This window comes from Rutilus rutilus (genome assembly GCF_951802725.1).
Source record: "Rutilus rutilus genome assembly, chromosome: 1".
NCBI classification, from domain to species: Eukaryota; Metazoa; Chordata; class Actinopteri; order Cypriniformes; family Leuciscidae; genus Rutilus; species Rutilus rutilus.
In genome coordinates this window covers 32,493,714-32,515,549 of record NC_140209.1, presented here as the reverse complement: position 1 = coordinate 32,515,549, position 21,836 = coordinate 32,493,714, and the positions used below count along the sequence as shown (strand labels likewise).

The 21,836-nt window shown below is 38.9% G+C and overlaps 1 protein-coding gene across 1 annotated transcript; it reads right to left on the bottom strand.

Annotated features, from left to right (window-relative positions):
• Nucleotides 1-42: 42 nt before the first annotated feature.
• lmx1al (LIM homeobox transcription factor 1, alpha-like) lies at nucleotides 43-21,761 on the bottom strand. Its single transcript, XM_084423237.1, has 9 exons — nucleotides 21,566-21,761; nucleotides 18,681-18,766; nucleotides 18,321-18,504; nucleotides 3,432-3,664; nucleotides 3,158-3,321; nucleotides 2,999-3,076; nucleotides 1,960-2,077; nucleotides 1,717-1,872; nucleotides 43-1,627 (listed from the first exon to the last, which is right to left on the bottom strand). The coding sequence occupies exons 1-9, from the start codon at nucleotides 21,607-21,609 to the stop codon at nucleotides 1,470-1,472; spliced, it is 1,221 nt and encodes a 406-aa protein (XP_084279363.1). The 5' UTR covers nucleotides 21,610-21,761; the 3' UTR covers nucleotides 43-1,469.
• Between the last annotated feature and the right edge of the window lie 75 nt (nucleotides 21,762-21,836).

Here is a 21,836-nt window from a genome sequence, read left to right as displayed (position 1 = left end):
AAAACCAATGTTACTCACATATGGAGCAGAAACAACACAACCTCTGTGTCTGAGTCTCTTCAGCGCTGGAAAGCTTTTCTAATATTAAGGCGGGTCCTAAAGCTCTTTCCTTATCATAACCCTTCTTTTACCACTGATATTCATCTGACCTTTTCTCTTTTGTAATGTCTCTCTGCCATCTCGTTCTACAGTCTTTCTTCAAATCTCTCTCTTGCTCACTTTCTCTCCTCCTCATCATGGGTGGACACGCCCCCTACTGCTGATTGGCTCACTCACTCCCCTCCTCATCATGAGTGGACACGCCCCCTACTGCTCATTGGCTCACTCTCTCCTCATTATGAGTGGACACTCCCCCTACTGCTGATTGGCTCACTCTCCTCCTCCTCATGAGTGGACATGCCCCCTACTTCTGATTGGCTCACTCTCCTCCTCATCATGATTGGACACGCCTCCTACTTCTGATTGGCTCACTCTCCCTCCTCCTCATCATGAGTGGACACGCCTCCTACTTCTGATTGGCTCACTCTCCCTCCTCCTCATCATGAGTGGACACGCCTCCTACTTCTGATTGGCTCACTCTCTCTCCTCCTCATCATGAGTGGACACGCCTCCTACTTCTGATTGGCTACAAGTGTGTTGTGCTGCTCGGTTTCTCAAAAATTGCTTACTGCACCTTTAAACGTCATCACACCGAACGGGTAAAGTCTTCTACACACTAATCCGCTTTCACAGCCTCTGTGTTTTTATAATCACACTCTTGCAAACTATTCTAACTCAGACTTTCAGGGAAAAGTTTTTTAAAACAAAGACTGATGTATTTTTTTGGAAGCTTAAAGGTGGTGATGTTGAAATCATGTGACCATAGTGTAGTTTGTTTATACGGTTAGATTTTTACCTTCACCGATTGTATTTAGGTTTCAACATTTTCGTTTCAACAAAACGTGTTAGAATCAAACTCTCACAGAGCATTTTCTGCAATAATCCAATAGAATAATCATATTGGTGATCTTTTTATCGAGGTACCGCTAACTTTTTGGTTGGCCAGCAAAACACATCATCATTCAAGCACTGAATGAGAATATAGGGGGAGATTTTGGATACAGCCTTGATCAGTTTGTTAGTTTTACAGTGAGTAGAGGGTGAGGTAACACTTGGACTTCATGAACAGCTGCCTGTTGATGTCTGCACCTATGACTGTCGAAACATTTTTGCGCGATACAGAACAAAAAAAAATAGTGCATATGTTTGATATAAAACATGAGATTCCAGTGAATTCCTATTCTGTCCATGTCATATTGAATTTTTAGGGTCTGGTCATGTCTTAGTTTGACTGGTTAGAGCTTTATTGGCACGACTAAGATATGATTGAGGGACTCAATTAGTTCTGATGATGAAAGACGCCTCCAGTGAGACTCTATTTGTTGCCCCCTGCAGTGGTGGAGGAGCGCTTTAGGTAGGTGGAACCAGGGTCATGAGGTAAAGTAGGAGTTTTGCATCGAGTAGAGGCGATCAATGGGATTTCCTATCCGCCCTGCCAGAACTCCACCATCTGCGGTTGACAAGAGACAGTCCCCAAGATGACTGAGACTTCCATCACTGTCCAAGTCATGGAAAACTGTCTCTGAGTCTGAAATGAATTTGACGTTAAAACACAAACATTTCAGTTAAGGAAAAAGAATAAGCAATGCCGAAGTTTATACAGTCGGAGGTCCTTACCGTAGGAGTGCATCTGCTCGGGGCCGAGCTGTGGTGGCGTGAGCCCGTGTCGGAATTGTTCGCTGCCGTATATGTTCGGATCCAAAGCCAGCAGTTGTTGCCGTGGCAGAGAGGAATATGAGAGCAACCCATCCAGTCCGTGACTGCTGGAGCCGTCTGTGAAGAGATAGAGCTGGGTTTACACCTTTCATCAAGCCATTTCACACGGTTGTTCTTCCACTCCGCCGTCCGCCCGTGTCTTACCCTCACTGTCATCGTTACTCTGGCGCCCCCCTCTGCTTGGGCCCCTCCTGGTGCCGCCCATCTGCTCCTGTTCCTGCTGTTGCTGCTGCTGCTGCTGTCTGCGAGCGATCTTCTTCATCTGAACACACACACAACAATTCTCTGGTCCAGGAACAACATTCCCATCTAATAGTCATTTAATCAAACTAGCCTTGAACGTGCAGTAACAATAGCAGTGAATAATCCCTTTAAGTCTTGTTGGTTGCTAGTACCCGTCTTTCTAAATGTGTCTGCCTGCCCTATCATTCTATCTGTCTTCCTGAAAGTGTTTATCTATCTGTCTGTCTGTCATTATCTATCTATCTATCTATCTATCTATCTATCTATCTATCTATCTATCTATCTATCTATCTATCTATCTATCTATCTATCTATCTATCTATCTATCTATCTATCTATCTATCTATCTTCCTGAAAGTGTCTATCTATCTATCTATCTATCTATCTATCTATCTATCTATCTATCTATCTATCTATCTATCTATCTATCTATCTATCTATCTATCTATCTATCTATCTATCTATCTATCTATCTATCTCGTTCTCTCCTTCTTTCTATCTGTTGGTCTGTCTATCATTCTATCTGTCTTCGTGAAAGTGTTTATCTATCTATCTATATGTCTGTCTGTCTATCATTCTATCTATCTTTCTTTCTATCTGTTGGTCTGTCTGTCTGTCTGTCTGTCTATCGTTCTCTCTATCTGTCTGACTATCATACTATCTATTTGTCTGTCTATTGTTCTATCTATCTTTCCATCTGTCGGTCTGTCTGTCTATCTCCCTGTCTATCTATCATTCTGTCTATCGTCTGACTATCTATATCTGTATGTCTGTCGTTCTTTCTATCTGTTATTTGATTTTCAGTTTATTTTAATTATAACTCCCTGAAACTCCCTAAAGACATAACACACACCCTAAAGTATGGTCAATAGAACAAAGATGTTGTTTTTTACTTTTTTATACCTCTGAAAATCATCATCAGAAAACAATGCCATCCTACCTTTGCTCTCTGATTTTGGAACCACACCTGCACGACTCTCACCGTCAGTCCAGTCTCAGCTGCAAGAGTTTCTCTGACCTGCAACAACAGTGCATGCATGAGATGGACGTAAGTGCTGTTTACACATACAATGCACACAGGCGTCCTGTGACTGCTGACCTTTCGGCAGGGTTTGGAAGACACCTCGAAGGAAGCCTTGAAGGCGCGACGCTGTTGCGTGGTCAAGATGGTACGTGGTCTCTTGGATCTCTTGTGATCCTTCCCATCATCCCCAGCCTTCCCCCCGACGGAGACACCGCCACCCTCCTCATCCTCACTCTTTACTGCGGAGGGAAACTGAGCATTGGCTTAAAGGTGAACTGTGTCGTTTCTTAACTATTTGAACATCTCTTCTCCTTTAATATCAACCTTCAAGTGAGGTCAAGAAGGTTACCAGACTCGGTAGGGGCCGGGCTGATGGCGGCCAGCATCTCTCTCTCCTTCTCGTAGTCTCCCCGGCAGAGCAGCTGTCCCTCCTTTAGCACAAACTCATCACCTCTCTGCAGCCGGCGCTCACACTCGCAGCAGCTGAAGCAGCCCAGGTGATACACCTGCCCCAGGACACGCATGATGAGCTCCGAGCGCCCGATCGCCTGCAGGCACGCACTGCACTTCCGCACGAACAACCTGACACACACACACGTGCACGTGTCACTGAACGCTCACTTTATGCAATGTTTTGTCTGTGACACTGGGTGGCAATATTTGACAACGCACAAGATGTCACAAGCAACAAAACAAAAATGTATTTAACCCTATAAATCCCACTGTATTATTTGATACGCAAGTTTCTAAGGCCTCTAAAGTAACAATATGATCAAAACTTGTACACAATCTATTACATGCCTTCTGTCGTCTGATTGATAGTTGAGGCTTTTTTTGTGTAATTGTAAAAACGTCCTCCTTTAGGTCACGACACACATCTTTGCTGTGAAATCTTTACTGATTTTAAGTGAAGAACGTAGGAATAACTTTTACCCCCGGTTTCACAGACAAGGCTTAAGCTAGTCCAAGACTAAAATGCATGTTTGAGCTGGTTTAAGCTCAATCATATCTCATATCTTAAAATATGTCAGTGCCATTGTTTTGTCTCATGACGCACACCAGTAGGCTAATGTTTATTTTTTTCTAAGGCACATTTATAAAAGCTATAAATTACTTAAATATCCTAATTGAACTAAGGCCCTAATCCTGGCCTTAATAGCTTTTTTGATTATTTGATGATGTTTTATTAATAGTTGATGATGAACATTTACCGGACTGACGCAACTTAGGTTTACTTGATTATCCATACGTCTTTTTTTATTTATTTATGAAAATCATATTAAAATGTGAGCATCAAATATGATCCATCAGGCTTCTGAGGAGCGTTTATTATTTGTTCATCTCTCAATCATCATTGCATTATATGTTTTGCTCCTGACAATAACATCTACAAACCTTTGATCCCAAAACTAAGATTTTAAAGCATTATTGGGAGATATAGAGAGATGACTAATATTTATATGCATTTTATATAATTAGCTTTTATAAAAATTCTTACATAATTATAATTCTACTGTTATAAAAATCTCATTGATTTACATTACAAGCTATCAGAAATCGAGGTGTTTTATATGTCCGGCACATTTTCATTTGACAGAAACTTTTCCCAAAGCAGCTTACACTGCATTTAAGCTGTACATTTTATCAGTGTATCACCTGGGAATTGAACCTGTAATCTTGGTGAATGTTTTAAACTTATCAATGATTTTCTAAGATGATAAACAGTTACAGTGACTTACAGGGCAAAAGTGAGCAAATGTATTAAGAAGGTCATTTGTCCCACTACCAATGCCCGCAAATTCCTCTCTTTAAACAGTGTTTTCCTTTGACGGGGCTCATCAACATCACAATTCATTTTAAAGGCACTCTCGCTCTTCAATCCCCACCAAACCCCTCGTTTTTTCCCTCCTCTCTCCCCTCCCTCACCGCTTGATATTTTCTGCCAGAATTCCCTGTCCTCCCTCCCGTCCTCCCTCCCCAGCTCCGTGAAACTAATAAAGACAGGATTAATTAGATTGTTGTTTAAACAGTGCGATGCCCAGACAGACGCTGTAAACTCATAACCAGGGATTGAGGATAGCATGGGGTTAATCTCTCCTCTCTCTTTTTCACACACTCGAATAAACACACCATACTCACACACACACACACACACACACACATTTACCAGCACCTATATTCGGCCGTGCTCATGTACTCTCATAATTATTGACAGGTACCCACAGATGGACCTGTAGACGCTCGATGACAATCTAATCCTTATGTACATTTCATTAAGCCAAAGCAACAGTCACCATTCATCAACAATGTGGCATGAACCTATGTGAAGTTACTGTCAAACACCTGAACTGGACAATAGTAATATTTTACATGTCAAATGTGGCGTTTACACATGCTGGCGTGATTTTAGGCTGTTGTGTGTTGCTATGTGGTTGTTAGGGTGCTCTGGGCGATTGCTTACTGTCCCATATAAAAAAAAGCCAAGTCTATGATATTGTGGTAACAGTGTACCTTTTTTTTGTTTGTTAACCAGGTGAAAATCATCAAAAAGCCGCCCAATTTGATGCATCATTCTATCACAGTGCAGGACAAGCGATCATTTAAAGGAATAGGTCACCCAACAAATGAACGTTATGACAAGAACTACCCCTTTTAATACTTGTGCTTAAGGGTTTGTTCAGATCCCTAACCTTAAATACACTCTTAAATAAAGGTTCTTTATTGGCATCAATGTTTCCATGAAGAGCCTTTAACATCCATGGAATCTTTCCATTGTTCTTTAGTGGTAAAAGGGTTCTTTAGATTTCTTAAAACGTTCTACACACTAAGAAAAAATGGTTCTTTTAAGAACTGTTGACTGAAAGGTTTCTTTGGGAAACCAAAACTGGTTCATCAATGGCATTGCTGTGAAAAAAACCCCATTTAGAGTGTATGAGCAGTGAATAAAGCTGAAACCTGCTTTAAGCAATGACCACTAATGAAATTAAAAGCACACGTATAAGAGGCAAATTGAATTATTAGATGCTGTCACACATGATAAGATGAAAACAAAACATGTTGGAGGCGAAGAACAGATGAAAGGCACTTTTGATGGATAACACAGATTTCATGACAGTTGCAGAGACGGATTGCCCCTGTTCTTGTGTGTGTGTGTGTGTGTGTGTAGGAGATGAAGGTGTCATATCAGAAATCTGCTAAAGGAAGAGCCAGCCAGGTCCACACATTATAGCCTCTAATCTGCACAGATATGATGATCCTGTCCGAAACGCAGCTGCTATGGCTAATCTGTCTCAATCCATCTGCCAAAAATGCCAAATTACCCAAATCACCACCTACTCCACCCAGATCAAAGAAGTCCAACACTAAAATCCCTGAGCAACATTCATTCAGCCACTGACCGTAAGAGTGCATCGCTTGAAACCTGTCTAGAACATTCCCGGGTCATACTTCACGAAACCAGAATAAATAAGTGAGGAATGATATTGTTGAGATGTGATCGGGACATGTTTTAGTGACATTCACCACAAACTTTAAAAGGGGATAAAATGTTATTGAAAAAAAAAAAAAAACGCTGCAAACACAGACACATTAAACCTGATGGTTACATAAATAACAATATATTTCATACTTGAACAGACAGATCTGAAAACCAGAGTTAACTGAGGATGAAACTATCTTGGGGGAAAGAAATTATGGGTGCGGGGAAAAAAAAACAGGCGATATGTACGAACAAGTTGTGTTCATGATGTCAATTCAATAAAGTTTTACATAAATCTATAGCCAAATCATAGTGTGGGGGCCTAATCCATGCACGAACACATAATTTTACATAATCAAACACTTACTGTCATAGTTGCAAGGTTTATCCCACAGACTTTGGTGCATCTTTGTATATATAGGGAGTCAGTATGTAAATCATACATGTACACATAATTGCAAGGGTTGGTGCTGTGCGTGTGTGTGTGTGTATGAGCGAGAGAGAAAGAAAGAGAGCGGATATTGCTGTGAGGGAAGGTGGCTCAGAGCCAGGGTTCAGTAATCACATCATCTTCTTTTATTAAATCTCACTGCACTGCTTCTGCGTTATTAAAATCTCCCAGCATTCCCCACAACCCACTCCCGCCACCCTCCCTCCCCGACACGCACGCACACCAATATTCACAATGATGAAATATGAGAAAGCCAACAGGTAGCTGATAAAAATGTACACATCAGACCACTCGAACGCAAAAGAGAAAGCACAGGTGAGCAGCTAAACTGTTCAGTACTGACACATTTTATACTGACCCAATCATGTCACAGACGCACACTTGTGCACGTACTTGCTAGAAAACCAGCTTTTTTAACTTAACGTGGAATGAATGCAATTCTCAAACATGCACAAAGTACTGAAATGATAATCGACTGGTGGCATGCAGGCTTTAATTGTCTAATTAAGTTTGATTGCGTTGAGACACATCATCATGTCATTGAATGCTAATAAAACAACAAATAGTGTCATTGTACACCATCAAATATTCTTTACCACTCTCAGCTGAATTCAGATGGTAACATTTATGGCTTATTAATCATATGAAGAACACTTCAACAGGCTCATTAGAAAGAGTACTGTCTATCAAGGTAGCAATAAAGTAAAAATCACATTTCTTATGTAGTGAGAATAATGAGAATTCTTTTTTTTTTGGATGATCCTGTAGAAATCATGTGTGAAAAATACCGGTAACACTTTTATAAGGTTTCATTTGTCAACGTTAGTTAACTACATTTGAACTAACGATGTAAAATAATTCTAAAACATTTATCAATCTTAGTTAATGTTAATTTCAATATTTACAAATACATTATTAAAATCAAAAGTTTTGTCTGTTAATATTGAACATGTACTAACAATGAACAGTTGTATTTTTATTAACTAGCGTTAACAAAGATCAATAAGTCAAAGATTAATACAGTGATATGTCTACAAATGTATTTGTACTTCATGTTAGTTAAAGCATTAATGTTAACTGATGGGACCTTATTGTAAAGTGATACCAAAATACACTTTATGAGTGATAATGGTATGATTTAGTTTTTACCAACATTACTTTTGAAGGAAGTGCATTATAATTTCTCATGAGCTTTTCTTTTCTTGATTTGCACCAATAGAACAGAGAAATGTTCATGCTGTCATTGATTCTGTAATGAATGAAACATTCTAGATGTAGAGAAAGGAACTTTTTGTCTCTGTATGTTACACTAATAAAAGTCATTTTGAAGGGTCCAACCAGGCAATTTACTCATCAGCCGTTTACTCGCCTTCATGTCATTTCAAACCTTTATTGGCTTTCTGGCTTGCTTACTTGGGGACACTTAATATCTAACAATATTATTGATCTGCCTGCATTGACACCATTTAAATGAGAACTGAGCTGGACGATGACATCACTGTTTTCTCCAGAGCGGCTGTATAGATAAATGAACTAAATGATTAACTTTTCTATAGCAGGAATTAACCATCGCTGAACTTACTTAAGCTGGACTATGGCGCTATTTTCTTCTAGATCTGCTGAACAGCAGAAATAAACTTTTTTTGCATTATTTTCCTGTTATCACTGTTATCACTTATCTGTTTTGTAAAAAGCTCTATGGAAATAAAGGTGGCTTTATGACTTTTTTCTTCTTTGGCTATACGTCTCTACATTCATCCGGATACATTTGAAAACTGTGTTTTCGTTTTCAAAACGCTCTGTCCACACTAACGTTTTCAAGCATTTTCCAAAAGTTTCTCATCCACGCTGAAATGTCGGAAAACGCTAAATTCATCTTACTGCACATGAATACAACCTCATGAAAGCTCACTGAAATGATACAGACGGATCAGGCATAATAAAGTTATCATGCTATTCTTCTGGCAGGATCATTTTATTTAGCAAAATATCTCACCATTCACTGATGCGTCCAGGTCGCACTCAGTCACCATTGGGCTACATGTTTGGTCTAATACGCAACTCCTCTCATGTTTTGCCACAGGACAGCAATTGCGAGTATATTTTCTGTCATCTTTGCAGGACTGCGATATGAAGAGTGTGCAAAATAACATATATTTAACAACAGTGTAAAAGTGAATAGCTCATAACAGGCACAATAGCGGTGTAAGCATACATATCTATCGGTTCAATATGCGTCACATGGCTAAACATGCGTCATCGTTTTCATATACCTACGTTTTCACAGTCCACAAAACAGCTTTTTCAAATTTACCCACTTGGGAAAGCATTTTCAACAACGCCATCTCAGTGTGGACGGAAGGTCAAATCAGAGAGAAAAAGGGTCTGTACAGTGAATGTCAATGGGGTCCAAAACAACCCTGAGGATGTTTTTTTCAAAATATCTTCTTTTTTGTTCCATAATAGAAACTAATTCACTCAGGTTTGGGACAACATCAGGGAACTGATGACAATTTTGTGGGGAACTATGCCTTCGACACATTGCCACTGTAGCAATTATGTCTCATTCCTCAGATAAATTTCAGAAAACCTACAAAAAGCATGGTAATTCACTTTCCACTTGTCAACAGACCAAATTCTGATTCATAACATGCCACCGTTACATCTTATATAGAGCATTTCACTATTTCGAGACAATAATGCACCACTGATGTGCTGACGTACTTATTGTGATACATTTCCTGACTGACAGCTAGACCTGTCCGTACATTGCAAACATTTCCAGCATCCCTCGTGTGTATGTGCGATGCTCAAGGGTTCAGAGACCGTCAGGATCGATGTGTTGAGTTGTGTGAGGCGAGAGTGAGTCTGCGAGTGTGTGTGTGTTTGGATAAAACAGCTAATCCCCAGGCCACCAGAACGCAATATCCTGTCAGCCAGATTCTCATTTCCTGTCTCTCTGTGGCAGGGCGAGAAGGGAAAAAAAGACGCGTTGAGGGGGGACGGGGGATTCGTTGCCCCAGAAACAGAAGATACGGCAGCCCTGTTTGAGGATATCTATGGCATTCTTCCTATCTCTCCCCCTCCCGCTTTCATTTTTTTGCCGTTCTTCTTTTATTATCTCAGATTTAATAAAGCCAAGGCGAGCAGCTTGTTCTGCCATGAAACATTTATTAGCCGTCTGTAATGAAATTGTTGTGCGGGAGGCGAGGTGATGGAGACTCATCACGCATTATGCAAAAACAGTGGCAATATCACGAGAGGAGACACCTCGAGCTCATCTCTCCTCTTCCTCTGTCATCTTCCTCTCTCCACCTCTGTTTGTCACCTCCATGGCCTTCTGGGTTCCCCTGAGCTCTTCTCTCCCTCAATCATTCCCTTACAAGTCTGATACGTACACTACACTCTTAAAAATAAAGGTTCTTTATTGGAATTGATGGTTCCATAAAGAACCTTTAAAATCTATGGAATCTTTACATAGCACAAAAGGTTCTTTATAGTGGAGAATGTTCTTCACACCAACAAAAAAAAAGGTTCTTTTAAGAATTGTTGATTGAAAGGTTCTTTGTAGGAACCCAAAATGTTTTTTCCGTATAACCTTTATTTATAAGAGCTTCAACATGGGCTAATGGGAGCTTCAGGTGTAGCAAAACTAAAAAAACAAAAACTCATTTTCCTATAGCCTAGCAGTAATGAAACCTAATGAGCCCCATGGCTTTAACTACCACAATGTGTTTACATATACAAAACATTCACCAACAGGACTAAACACACAAGGTTCTGTATGTTCAAAACTAATACTCGGTTTGGGGTGGTGCCATTGATCTTAAACTAGAAGCTGGATTTTTATATTTAGAAAGTGTGAGTGGCTCGTCACAATGACACTAGGGGTTACGATGCAGTTGATAAAGTGTACTAAGTGGTTTACAGGGAAGAGACTGCTTCTATGCCTTCGACACTTTCCACGGCTTCAATCTTTATCACACTGTGTCTGGTTGTATAGCCCACAATATAAGTATGAATGGTAATACTAATAGCCTTATTATTACCATTAACCTGCAATCACCACTAACTTGCTTACTGACTCAGTAGCTAATCCAAGGTACGGCAACGTCCTCCATCAGAGCCCGTGTGTCATATTCCTGTCTGACAGTACAACAACTCTCTAACCACAACACAGCTTGTAGTCACGTCTAGGAACATAATTAGCAGCGTTCCCAATCAAGACCCCTCCACCCCCCTCCCTGTTCCCACAGACACAAAGAGACAGCGAGCAATGAGATGATTAAGCGAAAATGTGGGATAAATGGAGAGATAAACTGATTGGTGTCATCCCGGCTATAAATCTCAACAAGTAGGAAATGAAGTTTGGAACAGAAATATTATTAGAAATCAGACAGTGATGGACGAGCTAGAGAAGAGATGCATGGGGAGGAAGAGAGACCGAGCAGAAGAACGTTTCTGTAACCATCTACCTAAAAGCTCATAATGAAAATTTTTGGTAGAGTGTGTGACTGTAAATGGTGATTTCCATAGAAAAAAAATATTATTTAGAGGTTGCTCTTTCAAAGTACTGGAGATTGAGAATGTCGGAATTTACAAGCGGATGAAAGAGAAAGAGGGGGATTTTTTTTGTGAAGCTGATAATTTTATAAAAGCACTTTCTTTAATTTTTCTGTAATTTTTTTTATTTATTTTTTTAGTTTTATACTTTTTTTTTAAATCTATAAATCTGCTTTTGTCATTTTTACTGTTGTTTTAGGGTTTTAGCCGTTATGAAGTTAAATATACAAAGTTCTGTCATGAAACTAGGTCCTTAACTCAACCTGCTTTCAATCGCATTGTTCTCTATAGGGCACAGCTGATTGGTTCCTGCTGTATCAGTAGCCAATGAGCTCGCAGCTCAACCTTAAAAATACTTGGTCAGCATTTACCTTAGCAGTGCAGCACGCTTTCAGAAACCCTCCACCTTCCCCAGCTCCACCTGAGTAATTCATGTACGCTATTGTACAGCAGCAGCATGTCTCATCTATTCTGCCAAGACCAAATATATCAACATTGTCATTTCCATTACCATGCCAAACATTCTGAGAGTTGTCATGACAGAAATAACATTACAGAGAAAAGGTTAGTAAGGGATGTTTTCACACTAAAATCATGTTAACACACATATTGTTTACATCTGAAATAGTATTTTAACATTTATGGATTGCACTCGCACTTCCCTCACTGTAAAACAGTTTTTATGAAATGGAGGGACAAGTAGAAATAAACGTTTGTGCTGATTAATATTATGCCATACATTCTGTGGACTGAATCCAAATATTCTGGATCTGAAATAAACTTGAATCTGAAATATTAAAAGCATCAAGTATCAACTTTGTCTCAATTGTTTTTTCCTAAAAATCCTTATGGTATATCAATATTGAATAAATATTAGATTTTTGATTGCAGACTTTGATATTTTGGCAAATCTAAGCACAGTTTAGGACATTTTCGAGAAATTCTCAAAAGCACACATGATATTCTGGGGTTCTTTTTTTAGGAGAAATGTCTGAGAAGCAAAAATCACTATTTACTGTCTAGGAGAAACAACCAAGATCTAAAATCTGATTTTTCGTTCTTATGGGTTCCTCGTAGCATTACACACTGGGGGCTGTTTTCGTTCTGTTTCCCACCCCGCAGAGTGATCTATTAAACTTGGGGTGTCTTAAATATCCGCTCCCCTGTCTCCACTCTGATAGGCCTCCGAGACCTTCGCTTGTCTAATTTTCTGCCAGGGATCCAGGCACCGTACCCTGGGGCTGAGAGCCTTTATTGGTCTGGGACTGGTTTCACTTGGTTGGGCTGCACGTGCTTTATCTACTGGCTGTGTGGTGTCGAAGTCAGCCAGGAAGACGATGATGGAGAGTATTTGACCATTTCAGGGATGTTAGCAAGCATATGTGGGTTTAATGAATAGGGGTTTGGCTTTGAGCTTGGTTTTGGAAAGTGTGTGGGTGTTGCTGGAATGATCGAGAAATGAATAGTAAATGAGTCAGATTTCTGATAGCAAGAACTTCAGGGACTGGAGACTGAATGTACGCAATCTTAAAGAAGGAAAGATAATAAATAAAGTTCAAAATGTAGGTTCGGAAGAAGCCTAATCATTCAGTCCAGTCAATCATAATTTCTAGCCGTCCTAGTGACAATTCTTCCACCATCTCCTCCTCTATTCCATTCTTTCTCTTTCTATGCAATATTGTTAGGGAGGTTTCCTCAGAGCTCGAGTCGAGTCTCGGGATCAAGCCTCCTTCGACGACAGCAAGCCATGTTTGTTTACAAACTATTAGGACTGGATGAACAAACTCGTGAAATAAAAATTGATGCTGTTTGCTTGTTAGTTGTATTATTGTGTGCATTATTCCAAGTGAAACTTTTTTTTTTTCTTAGTAATCTTTTATTAAAAAGTCCTCTGAAACAAATCCCTTTTACAACCCCTTTGCTCAATCCTTACATTTTGGTATTTTATGTCAACTTTTGATGATCCAATTTGAGTTGGCTATTTACTAAATGCATCCAAATGTTGATCTTGTTGATCAGACACGCGTTTCATTTTTTACTTGTGTTTCTCTCTGGTGACGTTTGCAGAACTTCTCCAATCATTTAGTCGTCTTAAACCCCGCCTCTTTCTTACAATCGACTCACATTCAGATCTCCCTTCATCCAATCAACAACTGATGGATAGAACCAAGTGCCCAACCTACTTTTTTCTCTTTTCCGATAAAGCATTTCACTCAGATACACGTCACAATACGGAAAAAAAGATCTGTCGCTGTACTTTGTATTATTGTGACTGGAAAAAAAGTGAATACTCTCAGTGAATACCGTTTCACTTGTAAACACATATTATGAAACTAAAATGTGTTGTCAGTGCTGTTTAAGGGGGCCTTTCTACCTCAACAAACTTTTACAAATGACTTTTGTTGGCATTATGATTCAGTTATTGTAAATAATAATTTTGTACAGTAGAATGGTAGAACAAAAAAGCTTCTTTTTTTTTGCGCCCAAATTCCTCCTTTTTTTTACACCATCAAAGATTCCTTGGCACCCCAAAAAATGGAGCGCACACCTGCTGTAGACCGAGCAGGGGTAAAGAGGCAGGTGTGTGCTGACGGACAGACAGCAGAGAACACAAGGAGACATTGTTGTGGATTCACTCAAGGTCAGCCGCACAAGAGTGTGCCAAGTTTCCTCCACAAATACACCACATACCACGCTGCAGCCTCAATATTCACAAATAACATCTGCAAACCAAACCTTTGCCTGTACCTTTCTTACTTCCTTAACATATGGGATGAGATGAGAGAAAGTTAAGTCTCTAAAGAGGCCATATGATGCTTTTAGTGTGGAATATATCTGATTGTGCATGTGTCAGATCTGCAAAGTTATAACGCTCTTATAGCGCCCGCTGAACGCATGGATCTCACAACCGGGGGAAAAAAAATCATCTTTATAAATAAACCACAGATTTGAGCTTTAAACAACTACATTCTCGCCTGAAAAACTCTTAAAATTACATTTCGTGATACAGTAACAGTAGTATTATATTAAACTGTATATTAAAAAATGGCGCTTCTTATGTTGTCATTCCTCTTGTAGCACGCGCAAGTGACGATTCTCTGTCAACCAATCAATGTCCTGCAGTGAGTCTAGCTCCACCTTTTAGTACCGTTCCACTGTGCTAGGTACCCCAATGGAAGGGTACCTAAAAAGTGGTACGGTACGGTTCGGCATTTTGGTACCATTCACAACTTTTGATAGTGGAAACGCAAATAAATGCGTACCGTTCCGTACCGTACCGTACCGTACTGCTCAGTGGAAACGAGGCAATAGTCTCCCAGAAAGAGGTTTATTCTATGTAACAGAGAACCATTGATCCAGACCTGCCTATAAAATGCATCGATCCTACTTTCGCAAACGTCTACGCCACATTGTGACATATTAGCATAATGCCCGCCCAAAGGCATATGCAAAGAAAGAAGGCGAGGCTTCAGTGTTGTCGCAATGTTGTGGCATGTGCGTTTCCCGTACAGTGTTTAACTCACTGATTAACTACCGTAGTACGATGCATCCTTGGAGAAATTAACCAACTAGACTGTTTCCGAAACGTAGTAATCTCTTACCTCATATGATGAGGTAATGGTCGCACCTCTCTCTGTCATTTGAACAACATTGGTTCAGCAATAAATATGTGGTTCGGGCTCAAACTGATACAGTCAAATCAACGACATTAATAACTGTGTGTTTACAGTTGCTTTAGAAGCCATGGAAGCTGAGGTTCGCGATTATGGTAAAGGGGTGTTACATTTCTGACACAGGCTTGAAGTCTTTGACCAATCATAAACCATGGGGTCAGCTGGCCAATCAGAGCACTCTGCGCGCTTTTCGGAAGGAGGGGCTTTTTTCAGAACTCAATCAGAGCGTTTCAGACAGACTGGGAATAGAGGTGCTGCAATAAAGCACAGTATGTGAAAAATAATATGTTTTTTGGACATTAACACCCAGTAAACAAAATAATGACCTTTAAAAATAGCATCTTATGACCCCTTTAAAGGAAAAGTGAAAAAGTCTGTCTGATGATACAAATTAATCAATCTCATGGGAATAACAGTACCAGCCTGCACAAGAACAGTTTTACCGTGCTACGATCCCAGAACAACCTTCTCATTTGTAATCGTTGATCACTTTTACCCTCATTATGACATCCTTGCTGCAAGCCCTCATGCACAACAATTATCAAATCTATTGTCCCATTTTTCTTCAGTGGTGTCAAGAAAAGCAATGTCAGTTAATATGATAATTGCATACCCTGGAACAGTCCTGGGATCTCAGGTGATCTATCTTCCTGGGAACATATAGAATTATTTCATACTCCCATTGGGAATTCTTCCACCTTACTTTTCCGTCTTCTTTTATTCTCTCCTGCCCTTCTTATTTCTTTCTGTTGGCCTCCAGATGTCAGCAACAGAGGGAGTGTCCACACTTCTCAGCAGTGTCTGACACTTCTCATAACAGTGATAACAGGCCACAAAATCGCCCTTCAACTGTCCGCACTCCTGGTGATGTCACTGACAAATTATGGTTGCTCGGAATCTCCCTCTGACCCAAACAGATACAGAATGATTCATCAGAGCAATTTTTTAATTCTGTCTTTATTCACTTCTATTGTCACTATAGTCATTCCAAAGACTTGGAATGTAGTGCACGAATCATATGAACTGCTTTAATGGTTCTTCAGATTTCTCCTTTGTTTTCCACAGAAATTTGGGTTTGGAATAATATGAGGGTGAGTAAATGTCACTCAAATAATCCGTTTATAATCAGATGAATGGCCCAAATGGACTGTAAAAGACTTAATGTGAACACCTTGATTGATCTGAATGAAAGTGAAAGGTATGATGGGATTGAAAGAGGTGGTGTAGACGGTCTAGACCTAAAATAATCCGATCATCAGGAAAACATTAAGCATGTAAACACTTGATTCTGACTATTTTCTCAATCAGATTTAAAAATAACTTGCCCTGATGTACTGTATGTATACATCTTATGAACTAGCATATGTTTATTTACGTCTCACGTCTTACAAACTGGTCAGTAGAGGAGACTGAATAGTTTCTAAATATTTGCTAAGAATATATCTCTTCTGACATATGTCATTGTTCTTTCTTTCTTTCTTTTTCATCATGTCAAAAATAGCAATTATACTCACTATAGCTCCAGTGATATTATCACGCCGACTTTCTTCATATTTGGTTAGGTTTTGTTCAAGCACAAATGAATATGTGAATTGGATTGCACCATCGATGGACGTTTTAAATAAACAACTTTCAGAATCTGAAATCGGATTGATTCATTCTGATTTATGAAAATAATGCCATGTAAACATTACCTAATGAGGACAGAACTATGCCTTTAAGAGACAGATTTGAATCTACAGCCTTACTCATACATCAACTAAACGTAACACCGATATTTAAAGGTAGGGTAGGCAATTTCGAAGAGGCTAGCAATAGCGAGCTAGCATTGAAATCATAAGATAAGATCCCACCCTCCCTTAAGAGAGCTTTCTAAAGTCACAGTTTCTTCAAAACACATGAACTCACACAGCATTTGTGTATCTGCAAAGCGTCACAAGAGACGGCGTTAAACTACCTCATGTCTCAGAGCACATAACATCACAATAATACTGAAAGTAAACAACTTAAACAGCTCTAAATTGTACCACCTGACTGCTGCAGGTTAAGTTTGGCGTTGATAATGCTGCTGTTTCTTTGAAGTGTCATGACAAATCGGGTCCTCCCTCAAAATCGGGTTTTTATCAACTAGTTAATGATTATACGAAGTACATACAAACTATATTCATTTTACAATATAGTGCATAATTAAACAAATTGAACGTAATTTCTTTCACTTGATAAACTGTCTATTAATAAATAATAATAACCTATTAAGTGAATACCATTACATTCTTTTTATAACTGAAATACGTGGACATGTTACACTTAATTTAACAGGGTAAATGCAAATAAGCTATCAGGCTAATCGGGTATCTGAATGCTATGCTAGTACATAAGCTAACTAATACAGACATTAATGGTCATTATAACAGCAGTAGTTCAAACAGCATTTATCAAAACATGATTTGAATGAATTGTTAACCAGGTGCTAAAAAGAGAGTACCTATTAAAAGTAATTTGAGCCAATGGGATTGCTTGGAGTCCTAACAGAGACCTGATTTTGAGGGAGGACCTGATTTGTCACTTGGTGACTGACGTCTGTCTAACTCATAGCATGAAACGCGCTGATGACGTGTGATGTCTGCGTGAGCAGGTGTGCGGAGATACATACTCTGACAGGCAGGTGGGACAACGTATCGTTGCATTCGGACCGAATGCAATGATTGGACAAAACCGTTTGGTCCAAAGGCTTCCACAGAGGATATGTACATGTTTTTAATATTTAGACCACTTCTATTATAGATTGCTATCAGGATGTAAAGAGAGTTTCAACCAGTTTAACAAAAAGAGTTTATGAAAAAACATCGCCCACCCTACCTTTAACTACATTTTCTAAAGGAAATGTGTTATATTCCACAATAACATCACAGCATGATCAGACTAAACACACTTTTATAGAGAGCTCAGAGGAATGTTCTGGTGCACCACATGTCGACCTACAGACAGTACCCCGAAAATGGGATGTTTTGCCATAATAGGACTTTGATTCAGTGCATACAGGCGCAGGATGCAGATCGAACTGTGTCTTACTTCTCATAATCATGCTTGCAGTAAAGCAAGCGGTCCCGGCAGTAGCAGGTCCCACTCAGCGCGCTGCGACACACCGCACACTTGACACACGTCTCATGCCAGGACAGTTCATTGACGCGCAGGAGGAAGCGGTCGGCGATGGGAGACTCGCACCCTGCACACACCTCACCTCCTCCCACATGCTCTGATGGAGAAGAACAGCACAGGTGTCAGCTGACAGGACACAAACAAATGTGCCATGAGAGACTCAATGCACACATTACAGCATCCATAGGTAAAGATTAAGCAATGCTACCCGATTAATAAAACAAAGCTTTGCGTTCTTCAATATGTTGTGGGTTCATTAGGCAGAATATTCACCGTAAGGCGTGGCAGAGGGGGCCTGCTGAAGACATGATTGGTTTTCTTCTGTTTTCATTCCGTTCCTTCCTTCTTTGGAGTGCTGACTGAAGGCCAACAACGTAACAAAGAAAACTCACATATAGAGACTGCAATCAGATGCGGTTATATGAAATTATTGTGAGCTGCTTGTAATTGCTCATTGTAATTGTCATATTTGATTCATTATATTTACATGTAATGCGAGTAAAATGCACACAGTGATTTAAAGTGTTACTTTGAAGATATTTATATGATTGCAGTATAATCGAGGAAACAGAGCATCATTAGTTTCATTAGCAAAAGATAAAATCAGGTCCGGTTTGGGTCCATTTTTAATGTGCACTAAAGTGCATTAGTAAAAAAGGGGTTTTAGGGTAAAAATTAGTTGACTGAAATTAAAAATATAATATTTAAAAATACATGTCATTTTATTGTAAAAAGGTTTTATACACTGTAATAGATGTATGTATGTATATTAAACAGCATATAGATGTGAAATATATAGCCTTAAAAAATAATGCTTTCTTGGAACAATATTGCTGAAATTATATAAGTATAAATTGTCTTATAATTTATGGTGATATTCCTTTCAGGAAGGATACATCCCATTTGTCATCACACCACATTCTGTTACATTAAAAAAAAAAAAAAAAAAAAAGATATTTTTGTTATGGTTATGTATAAAGGGTGCTTTATGTTGCATTGTGTGACGTTGTTTACTGCAATATTTTAGACATGTGTAACACTGAAGGTGTTTTGTGTGTGTGTCAGTAACACTGTCTTTATGTTAATGCTCACGATTGCTGGAGAAGCCAGTTTTGCTGACCTTTAAGTCACTGTTATTTTCAGTAGGTTTTACAAAATAATATATATATATGTATATAGGCCAATATGTTAGTATATAGCCTACCAACACTAGTCTATATGATTTAAAGACATATAAGGTCAAGAACAGCTATATAAATGTAATCTAAATGCTTGGAACAATGCCAAGTTCTCTGCCGACGCTGCCAGGCTTTTTTATTTTAGGCTACGTATACATTTATTTATTTACAGTGTATACTCTTTTTCTCTAATTTGTTTGGTTCATTTTATTTTGTCTGACTGCTCAACATGTGTTCGGGAGCTCGTGCAGGTGAAGTGTCCGGTGGAAAGGCGCGCGGCTTCGGTAGCGACATTTAGGCTACACTCTCAAACGCTTTGCTATTTGGCAAAACGAAACAATGCAATAAAAAATCAAATAAAAAAATAAAAAATAAAACAAATCAAGTCTTTTCCGGTCTAAAGCCGTCGCACTCAGATTTCAATCAATAACGGATACCGGTTGTCATTAATGCTTTGATTAATGTACTTTAGAATTAAAAGGCGTTCATTCGAGATTTACACTAAACATCATCTGATGTCTGCAAAACGTCAGAAAAAGAGGGGAATCAAAAAAAAAAAATTTGTAGGCTATTTCGTTGTGTTTAATGGATTTTAGAATATTGTAGTTTTTTTTTTTTTTTTTTTGTGTGTGTTTAAAAAATATATTATTATAATCATCATCATTCTGTTTATTTCTGCCTAAAAACCCATTTTCCTGACAATTGAAAAGTTGCATTTTCCTCATGGCTGAAATCCCATGCACGCTGCGTGTATGATCTCTTTCCCCATTAATAATGCAGTTCATTGCATGAGTTGATTATTAAAAATACAGGAGTTAATCGCGGGTCATCAGTTTCACTGAGGAATAATCACTCTGTGATAGGCTATTCGCGTTTACCTGCAAAGTGTCAGCATTTTTGTTTTTACGTAGGCCTTGCTATAAATGTGATCAAACTTTGTAGAATGTATTTTAATAGCCTATACTGTCTGTTAAATGAAGGTATAGCCTAACTTTTGTCGTATGAGAATAGGATATTTTGTTTTAATTGCTGCGATCTAGGCCTGCATAAAGGTCTAATAGTTTGTCAGAAAAAAATAAACTAATGACTCAAAGTATTTTACTAAGTTGCCGATAATCAATTATTATTTTACGACATAATAATTGACGCAAGTTGATAGGCTATTGATGATATCGTGGTTTGACAGGCCTATTTTGATAGCGGCCATTTAATTTGATAAAGTTAAGTTTTAATTTACAATCGAAGATGGTCCATGACATGAGAGCTGTTCTGTGATGTGATAGCGTAAATACGAACAATATCGATTTTTGTGTTGCTAATGAGTGAAAAAGCGGCGCTTATGATTATGAAGTCAATTTTATATCGTTTTTTTACTCGAAACCAATCGTTTAAAAATGTACGGAAACCAAAACGTGATTGAGTGACGTAGCCTAGCCTATAGATCTATAACATGTGCTCAATTTTTAAACAAGTTTTAAAATCCATATTTTAGGCTATTGTCTAGGCTAGCCTACTAAATAAAAAAATAAAAAATTAGCTAATGAAAAATATGTCCTTGTGGGGAGTTTTTATTTTTCAATTATTATTTATTTAGTAAATGTTAGATTTAAAATTCAGACTCTTTAATTTTTCATATTTTCTGGCCTGAGCTGAACTCATAAAATAGCTGTAAGAGAGAAGTTTCTTTACCATGGCCAAGTGTTTGACAGTTTTATAAATACAGACACGGTAGGTCTATAAAAGTAGGCTACCACGGATATGTTAGAGGCAAATGAATAAATTCATTATTCAGATTAAAACTTGAGCATTTCTGTAAAATGTAGATCGCAGTGGAATATTTGCTAGGCTGTGTTAAAGTGTGTGTTAAAGCCGTGCCGGTTTCTATGTGAACAGTGAAAGAGTCGACAGAGAAAAGTTCAAGTCTATCATTTGTCTCATTCTGTATAGCAGGTGATGCACAGATGCGTCTCGTGCGCTTACCTTGCGCTGAAACACACTCCTCCAGAGATTTCTTTTGGTAACATCAAAATACCTTTGAAGAAGAGGACGGGCAACAGTGCTCCAAAAGCCAAACTTTAGTGTTAGCTATAGTCCAGAATACACGCAGTGGCGCAAACGCATCGCCAGACTGTGTGTGACGTTCAGGCGCGCGCTTTATGTGATGATGGAGTGAAGACTCGGGCTGCGCGCGCACAATCAATGATTGCTGAAGGAGGGGTGCAAGAAGAAGAAAACACGGGCATTTACAAAG

Bases quoted from the DNA above. Each gene is read 5' to 3' on its own strand.
- lmx1al (XM_084423237.1), bottom strand. From the start codon at position 21,609: ATGTTACCAAAAGAAATCTCTGGAGGAGTGTGTTTCAGCGCAAG. The intron at 3,322-3,431 runs GTAACCTTCTTG...TTCCCTCCGCAG, and splicing joins CCCGGCCCCTACCGAGTCTG to TAAAGAGTGAGGATGAGGAG. The intron at 1,628-1,716 runs GTAAGGACCTCC...AATTCATTTCAG, and splicing joins CGAGCAGATGCACTCCTACG to ACTCAGAGACAGTTTTCCAT.